Source organism: Heterodontus francisci, chromosome 4 (assembly GCF_036365525.1).
Source record: "Heterodontus francisci isolate sHetFra1 chromosome 4, sHetFra1.hap1, whole genome shotgun sequence".
NCBI classification, from domain to species: Eukaryota; Metazoa; Chordata; class Chondrichthyes; order Heterodontiformes; family Heterodontidae; genus Heterodontus; species Heterodontus francisci.
This window is the reverse complement of record NC_090374.1, coordinates 148,518,885-148,528,535: the sequence shown is the minus strand read 5'-3', so window position 1 is coordinate 148,528,535 and position 9,651 is coordinate 148,518,885. Positions and strand designations below refer to the sequence as shown.

The window sequence follows — 9,651 nt, the reverse complement described above, 5'->3', positions numbered from 1 at the left end:
TACCTCTTTCCTTGTGGTGTGGTGAGGAAAGGAGCTAGCAAAGACTGCATTTGGGATGGGGGTTGTGAGGAAAATAAGGTCCTTAAAGGATCCTTTCCCATCCATTTCACTAATAACTCATGCTTGCTCCATCCCCTTGATACTATTATGTCCTCAACCTGTTTAGCCTTCCTTCTCCTTGCTGCACTGTCACTCACCTCACCCTTAACTCTTCATTCACTCTCTCTCAGTTACTTCTCCAAGGACAGGCAGTGAGAGGCCAAAGGGCCCTCACCTTGAATCAGTTTACCACCCCTCATACCCTACCATCTCCCTCAAAGAGACTTTGTTTGCTTTCAGAATTCAACCTTTTAAAATAAAATCAAATTAGAATGAGGAAGGAAACTGCATGTCTGCTTTTTTCTCTGTCTCTCTTCTGCTGTCTCAGGTGTTAGAAGTTAGGATCTTTGCCTCACAAGTGTAACCCATTAGTATTGAACTTTTCATACCCAACACACATCTCTTTGTTAAAAATACATCTAACATGAATTTTACCTCATAAAACTTTTGATATTTGTCCTCTAGCCTTTGTTTAACTAATTCTGAAAGAAAAATGATCCTTAGTAGAACTGACTGAAGGCATGCATCGCAGGAAATGAGGTGTTTAGTACTGCACAATCCAAATACAGCTCAAATTATCAGGCTTTTAGGAGAGGCAGAGGGCTTTAAGTAAATATTTTAATGAAGGCTTTAAAATATACAAGAGACAATTCAATGGACACATTTAATATTCTTACTGTGAAATATGTACTTTTTAATTTTGTTATATTGGTTAAACCCTTAGAGACAAGGAATTTCAGATGAAAAAAAGGCATTGAAATTCTTTATCAGAAAGCATTGAGAGAATTGTAAGAACCCAGTGTCCTGATTTCACAATCAGTGATTAGTTTATGTAGGGATTTTGTATTATAAATGGAATTTAAAGTAGGAAAAGTTGACATAAAAAGTATGGCAGAAATGTGACAACAGGAAGACAAGGGGCGCAGGCAGGAAGTGGGCACAAATATAAATCTTTATTATAGAAAGATATAAAATTCTTACCAGTAAAATTACATTTTATTGCATTTATTACTAACATGTAGCTGCAAATAATGGTCTATATTTTGGTCACTGCACTGGATTCCGAAAATGAATAATTGTGGCATAAACAGGTCTGCAGAGATCAGATCCACAGCAGTTGATCTCCTATCAACAGGGTTAATATGGCAGGTAGAAGGAATGAACTCACTGAGCCACTTTGTGATGAATCGGAGGTGTTTATATTGTCCTCTGAAAACTGGATTTCATCACTTACAAACAGGTGGCAGAAGACCGGGTACAAACAAGGATCACAGTATTAGTATCAGACATTCTGAAGCTACCAGCTTGGTATCACATGGCAAAACTACATAACCATAAGATTGTCTGAGATCAAATGATTTTCATCTGTTTCTTCATTTATGCAATAATGGCACATAACAGCTAATTATTTTCTAAAGCTCTTAATAGTTTTCTTCACAAATTGTTCCCTTTTTGTGCCGCTGTTCTAATTTACTTTGGAATGGAAGCTGCAAATCTTCCTTAAGCTGGATGGCTCTAAGTGCTGCTGGGTTTCTCAACTGGAACATTGGATCCAGTTGCTCCAAGAGCGGATCGAGATGTTGGTCGTCTTGCTCCTACAGTGAAATAGAAACAAGATAAAAGGGAATGATAAATGAAAATGAAAGGACTCAATAACCAAGTGACTGGACAGTAGAAAATTCACTTCTGAAGTTTATGCACACTACTCAGCATTCTTGTTCGACAGTCCTGTGTGTGCAGGTGTAAGTTTATTTATTTCACAGAATCACAGAATTGTTACAGCGCAGAAGGAGGCCATTTGACCCATCGTGTCTGCCCCGGCTCTCCAAATGAGCAATTCCCCAAATGCCATTCCCCTGCCTTTTCCCCGTAACCCTGCACATTCTTCCTTTTCAGATAACAGTCTAATTCCCTTTTGAATGCCTTGACTGAATCTGCCTCCACCACACTCTCAGCCAGTGCATTCCAAACCTTAACCATTCATTGCATGAAAAAGTTTGGCCTCATGTCGCTTTTCCTTCTTTTGCCAATTACTTTTTATCTGTGCCCTCTCGTTCTTAATCCTTTCATGAGTGGGATCAGTTTCTCTCTATCTACTTTGTCCAGACCCCTCATTATTTTGAATACCTCTATCAAATCTCCTCTCAACCTTTTCTTCTCTAAGGAAACCTGTCCCAACTTCTCCAAACTATCTTCATAACTGAAGTTCCTCATTCCTTGGAACCATTGTCGTGAATCTTTTCTGCACTCTCTCCAATGCCTTCACATCTTTCCTATAGTGAGGCACCCAGACTGGATGCAATACTCCGGCTGAAGCCGAAATAGTGTCATATGCAAGTTAAACATAACCTTCTTGCTCTTGTACTCTATGCCCTTATTAATAAAGCCTAGGATACTGTATGCTTTATTAATTGTTCTCACATGTCCTGCCACCTTCAATGACTTATGCACATATATACCCAGGTCCCTCTGCTCCTGCACCCCCTTTAGCGTTGCACCCTTTACTTTATATTGTCTCTCCATGTTCTTCCTGCCATTCACATTTCTCCACATTGAAGTTCATCTGCCACTTGTCTGCCCATTCTATCAACTTGTCTATGTCCTTTTGATGTTCTACATAATCCTCCTCACAGGTCACAATGCTTCAAAGTTTTGTATCATTTGCAAATTTTGAAATTGTGCCTTGTAAACCACAGTCTAGGATATCAATATATATCAGGAAGAACAAAGGTCCCAACACTGACCCCTGAGGAACTCCACTACAAACCTTCCTCCAACCCCAAAAACATCCATTAACCACTACTCTCTGCTTCCTGTCACTCAGCCAATTTCATATCCATGTTGCTACTGTCCCATTTATTCCATAAGCTATAACTTTGCTCACAAGTCTGTTGTGCGGCACTGTAACAAATGCCTTTTGGAAGTCCATGAACACCACATCAACAGCATTGCCCTCATCAACCTTCTCCATTACCTTTTGAAAAAACTCCAGCAAGTTAGTTAAACATGATTTTACCTTCACAAATCCATGCTGGCTTTCCTTAACTAACTCACATTTGTCCATGTGATTATTAATTTTGTCCTGAATTACTGTTTCTAGAAGTTTCCACACCAGCGACGTTAAACTGACTGGCCTGTAATTACTGGACTTATCTTTACACCCTTTTTTGAACAAGGGTGTAATATTTGCAATTTTCCAGCCCTCTGCTACCTCCCCTGATTCTAAGGAAGACTAGAAAATTATGGCCAGTGCCTCCACAATTTCCACTCTCACTTCCCTCAGCATCCTTGGATGCAACTCGTCCAGCCCTGGTGCTTTACCAACTTTAAGTACAGACAGCCTGTCTAATACCTCCTCCTTATCAATTTTAAATCCTTCTAGTGTATTAATTACCTCCTCTTTCACCTTGGCCTGGGTAGCATCTTCTTCCTTGGTAAAGACATATTCAAAGCTTTCATTTATCATTTCAGCTATTCTCCCGCCTCCATGCATAAATCCCCTTTTTGTCCCAAATTGGCCCTACTCCACCTTTTGCCACCCTTTTATTGTTTAAATGCCTGTAGAAGACTTTGGGATTCCTTTTTATGTTATCTGCCAGTCTCTTTTCATACTCCCTCTTTGCTTCTCTTTTCTTTTTCACTTCCCCTCTGAACCTTCTATATTTAGCCTGGTTCTCCATTGTATTATCCACCTGACATCAGTCATAGGCACACTTTTTCTGCTTCATCTTGATCTCTATCTCTTTTGTCATCCAGGAAGCTCTGGATTTGTTTGCCCTACTTTTCACCTTTGAGGGAATACACCTTGACTGAGCCCAAACTATCTCTTCTTTGAAAGTAGCCCATTGTTCAGCTACAGCTTTTCCTGTCAACCTTTGATTCCAACTTATTCGGCCCAGATCCTTTCTTAAAGGAAGTTGGCTTTTAAAGTTAATTATTCTTACTCTAGATTGTTCTTTGTCCTTTTCCATAGTCAACCTAAACCTTATGATATAATGATCACTTTCTCCTAAATGTTCTCCTACTGATATTTGATCCACTTGGTCCACCTCATTCCCAAGAACAAGGTCCAGCAGTGGTTCCCCTCTCGTTGGACTGGAAACACTGCTGTAGAAAATTTTCCTGAACACATTCTAGGAATTCTTGTCCCTCTTTGTGCTTTACACTACTACTATTCCAAACTATATTTGGATAATTAAAGTACCTAATTTCCTAGCAAATTTGTTCCTCTACATCTTTTCCACTAGTTGGTGGCCTATAGCCAACACCGAACAATGTAATTGCACCTTTTTTATTCCTTAGCTCTAGCTAAATAAATTCTGTCCTCTGGGACATCCTCTCTCTGCAGCACTGCAATGCTCTCCTTAATCAATACTGCCACTCCTCTTGCTTTTCTTTCTTTCCTATCTTTCCTGAACACCTTGAATCCAGGAATATTTAACACCTAGTCCTGCCCTTCTTTGAGCCAGGTCTCTGTATGGCCACATCATCATATTTCCACATGTCATTCTGCGCCTGTAGCTTACCTTATTAACAACTTATTAACAACACTCCGTGCATTCACACATATGCACATTAACACTGATTTAGCATATTACTTTCTCCCTTACTTTGACCCCACCTAATAATTTACTATTCCCTACTTTAGTGCTATCTATCTCCTCCAGTATTCTGTGCACCTTGGTATTCCTCTCTGATATTTCCTCCTGGTTCCCACACCCCTGCCAAGTTAGTTTAAACCCTCCCCAATAGCACCAGCAAATTGCCCTGCAAGGAACTCAGTCGTATTTAGGTGCAACCAGTCCAGCCTGGATAGGTCCCATCTCCCTCACAGCCCATCCTAATGTCCCAAGAATCGAAAGCCCTCCCTCCTGCACCATCTTTCCAGCCACATATCATCTGCTCTATCCTCCTATTTTTATACTCACTTGCACATGGTACTGGGAGTAATCTGGAGATTACTACTTTTGAGGTCCTTATTGCTAATGTCCTACCCAGCTCTCTAAATTCTGACTGCAGGGCCACATTCCTCTTCCTACCTATGTCGTTCTTACCAATGTGTACCATGACTGCTGGCTGTTCACCCTCCCTCTCAGGGTGTTCTGCAGCCGCTCAGTGACATCTTTGACCCTGGCACCAGGGAGGCAACACGGCACCAGGGAGGCAACACACCATCCTGGATTCATGTCTGTGGCCACAGAATTGCCTGTCTATTCTCCTAACTACCAAATCACCTATCACTACTTCTCTTTCAGTCTTCCTTGTACTCCCCTGCACAGCTGAGCCACCTGTAGTGCCATGGGCTTGGATCTGGCTGCACACCCCAGATGAACCATACTCTGATCAGTATTCAGAACTGAATATTGGTTGGAGGGTGGGATACACTCAGGGGGCTCCTGCACTACCTGCCTGTTTCTACTTGACTTTAGTTTATTTAGTTTTGTTTATTTAAAAAGATTAATATCTGTGTAAAAATAGTATACTGAGAAATTTACTGCATGGCTGTTGAGCATTTGCTCATGAACTTTTTGCTCATGAGCTCATTTCCCGGCGGAGCAGCAGGAGAAGGTAGCGACTCTTCGTTGGGTGAGTGAAGGCATCAGGAGCTGTGTTTTAAAAGTAAGTACTTACTGTTTTACTTACTGTTTTCCTTGTCTTTGAGTTTCTTTTGGCGCCGGAGGAACCGGAAGCTGGTCGGCAGCGAGGACTCCTGGGTAGGTATTTTCCTTAAAGGTGCGGAGCTGAGTAAACCCGAGCCACTACACATGTAGTGTCTCCCACCCATCCTCCTCCTCTAACCTAATAATAAGACCCTTTTTACCCTCCTCCTCTAACCAAAAAGGACTGAGCAGGTAAGCTATTTACTGTTTTTGTTAATATCTATAGTTGTACTTAACTAAGGGGTAATTGAATAAAAGAAATGGCAGCCAGTGTAGTGTATTGCTCCTCCTGCAGAATGTTCGAGGTGAGGGGAACCTCCGGTGACCCTGCCGACTTCACCTGCTGGAAGTGCATCCGTCTCCAGCTCCTATCAGACCGTGTTAGGGAATTGGAGCTGGAGCTGGATGAACTGAGGATCATTCGGGAAGCTGAGGGGTTGATAGATAGAAGCTACACGGAGGTCGTTACTCCACAAATCAAAGGCAGTTGGGTAACAGTTAGAGGTGGGAAGAGGTCAGTGCAGGGATCTCCTGTGGTCGTTCCCCTCAACAACAAGTATACAGTTTTAGATACTGTTGGGGGGGACGGCCTATCGGGGGCAGGCTGCAGTGACCGGGCCTCTGGCACGGGGTCCTGCACTGTGGCTCAGAAGGGAAGGAGGGAGAATGGGAGAGCACTAGTCATCGGGGACTCGATGGTGAGGAGTACGGACAGGCGGTTCTGTGGGCGCAGGCGAGACGCACGGATGGTTTGTTGCCTCCCTGGTGCCAGGGTCCGTGATGTTTGTGATCGCGTCTTCAGGATCCTTAAAGGGGAGGGGGAGCAGCCAGAGGTCGTGGTGCACATTGGCACCAACGACGTAGGAAGGAAGGGTGGCACAGATGTTAGAAGTGAGTTTAGGGAGTTAGGCTGGAAGCTGAAAGCTCGGACGGACAGAGTTGTTATCTCTGGTTTGTTGCCGGCGCCACGTGATAGTGAGGCTAGGAATAGGGAGAGAGCACAGCTGAACACGTGGCTGCAGGAATGGTGTAGGAGGGAGGGCTTCCAGTTCTTGGATAATTGGACTGCATTCTGGGGAAGATGGGACCTGTTCAAACAGGACGGGCTGCATCTGAACCAGAGGGGCACCAATATCCTGGGAGGGAGGTTTGCTAGTACTGTTCGGGAGGGTTTAAACTAGTTTGGGAGGGGGATGGGAACCTGAGTTGTAATCCAGGGACCAGTGGGTCCACTCAGAAAGACAAAGAGTGTAGTGAGGTATTGGGGAAGGTAGCACTGTCACAGAGGACAGATGGGCACGGAGAAGGGTTAAAGTGCGTATACTTCAACGCAAGAAGCATCAGGAATAAGGTGAGTGAATTGAAGGCGTGGATGGGCACTTGGGACTACGATGTTGTGGCCATCACTGAAACGTGGATAGGTGAGGGGGAGGAATGGTTTTTGGAGGTACCTGGTTATAGATGTTTTCATAAGATTAGGAATGGTGGTAAAAGAGGTGGGGGGGTGGCATTGTTAGTTAGAAATAGTGTAACAACTGCTGAAAGAATTTTCGAGGAGGATCTGCCGACTGAGGCACTGTGGGTTGAGGTCAGGAACAGGAAAGGAGCAGTCACCTTGATGGGAGTTTTCTATAGGCCCCCCAATAGCAGCAGGGAGGTGGAAGAGCAGATTGGGAAACAGATTTTGGAAAGGAGCAGAAGTCACAGGGTAGTAATTATGGGGGATTTCAACTTCCCAAATATTGATTGGCAACTCTTTAGATCGAATAGTTTGGATGGGGTAGTGTTTGTGCAGTATGTCCAGGAAGCTTTTCTGACTCAGTATGTAGACTGCCCGACCAGAGGGGAGGCAATATTGGATTTGGTACTAGGTAATGAACCAGGGCAAGTGATAGAGCTGTTGGTGGGCGAGCACTTTGGAGATAGTGATCACAATTCTGTAGCATTCACTGTGGTAATGGAGAGGGATAGGTATGTGCAACAGGGCAAGGTTTACAATTGGGGGAAGGGTAGATATGATGCTGTCAGGCAGGAACTGAGGAGCATAAGTTGGGAGCATATGCTGGCAGGGAAGGGCACGGTCGAAATGTGGAACTTTTTCAAGGAGCAGATAGTAGGGGCCATTGATAAGCATGTCCCTGTCAGACAGGGAAGGGATGGTCATGTGAGGGAACCGTGGTTGACAAGAGAGGTTGAGAGTCTTGTTAGGAAGAAGATGGATGCGTATATAAAGTTGAGGAAAAAGGGCACAGGCATAGCTCTGGAGGGATACAAGATGGCCAGGAAGGATCTGAAGAAAGGGATTAGGAGAGCTAAGAGAGGGCATGAAAAATGCTTGGCGGGTAGGATAAAAGAAAACCCCAAGGCCTTTTACGCGTATGTCAGAAATATGAGGATGACCAGGGGGACCATAGGTCCGGTCAAGGACAATAGCGGGAGACTGTGTGTTGAGCCGGAAGAGATAAGTGAGGTTTTGAATGAGTACTTCTCTTCGGTATTTACGAATGAGAAGGGGTGTATTACTGAAGAGGACGGTGCGAAACAGACTGGTAAGCTCGAGGAAGTGCTCGTTAGGAGGGAAGATGTGTTGGGGTTTTTGAATAACTTGAAGATAGACAAGTCTCCCGGGCCTGACGGGGTATATCCAAGGATGTTATGGGAAGCAAGGGATGAAATTGCAGAGCCGCTGGCAATGATCTTTTCATCTTCTCTGCTGACGGGGGTGGTACCAGGTGATTGGAGGGTGGCAAATGTTGTGCCCCTGTTCAAGAAAGGGAATAGGAACAACCCTGGGAATTACAGGCCAGTTAGTCTTACTTCGGTGGTAGGCAAGTTGATGGAAAAGGTGCTGAGGGATAGGATTTCTGAGCATCTGGAAAGACACTGCTTGATTCGGGACAGTCAGCACGGTTTTGTGAGGGGTAGGTCTTGCCTCACAAGCCTGATTGAATTCTTTGAGCAGGTGACCAAGCAAGTGGATGAGGGTAAACCAGTGGATGTGGTGTACATGGATTTTAGTAAGGCATTTGATAAGGTCCCCCATGGTAGACTTATGGAGAAAGTCAGGAGGCATGGGATAGTGGGGAATGTGGCCAGTTGGATTAAGAATTGGCTAACTGATAGAAGGCAGAGAGTGGTCTTAGATGGTAAATACTCAGCCTGGAGCCCAGTTACCAGTGGCGTGCCGCAGGGATCAGTTCTGGGTCCTCTCCTGTTTGTGATTTTTATTAACGACTTGGATGAGGAAGTCGAAGGGTGGGTCAGTAAATTTGCAGATGATACAAAGGTTGGTGGAGTTGTGGATACCGAGGAGGGCTATTGTCGTCTGCAAAGGGACTTGGATAGGTTGCAGTGCTGGGCTGAAAAGTGGCAGATGGAGTTTAACCCTGAAAAGTGTGAGGTCGTCCATTTTGGAAGGACAAACATGAATGCAAAATACTGGGTTAACGGTAGGGTTCTTGGGCATGTGGAGGAGCAGAGAGACCTTGGGGTCTATGTGCATAGATCATTGAAAGTTGCAACTCAAGTGGATAGGGCTGTGAAGAAGGCATATGGGGTGTTAGCGTTCATTAGCAGAGGGATTGAATTTAAGAGCCGTGAGGTGATGATGCAGCTGTACAGGACCTTGGTAAGGCCTCATTTGGAGTACTGTGTGCAGTTCTGGTCGCCTCATTTTAGGAAGGATGTGGAAGCCTTGGAGAGGGTGCAGAGGAGATTTACCAGGATGTTGCCTGGAATGGAGAATAAGTCTTACGAGGAAAGGCTGAACATTCTAGGCCTCTTCTCATTAGAAAGGAGAAGGATGAGGGGTGGCATGATAGAGGTTTATAAGATGATCAGGGGAATAGATAGGGTAGACAGTCAGAAACTTTTTCCCCGGGTGGAGCAAAGC

General features: G+C 44.4%; 1 protein-coding gene across 1 annotated transcript in view; it reads right to left on the bottom strand.

Moving 5' to 3' along the window:
• Positions 1 to 1,032: 1,032 nt before the first annotated feature.
• The window catches only part of zgc:195282 (uncharacterized protein LOC100192223 homolog), a 45,123-nt gene continuing 36,504 nt past the window's right edge, over positions 1,033 to 9,651 (bottom strand). Inside the window, exon 4 of the mRNA XM_068030307.1 lies at positions 1,033 to 1,694. Within this exon, the coding sequence (XP_067886408.1) occupies positions 1,615 to 1,694 (80 nt within the window). The 3' untranslated portion in view covers positions 1,033 to 1,614. The remainder of the gene's footprint in view (positions 1,695 to 9,651) is intronic.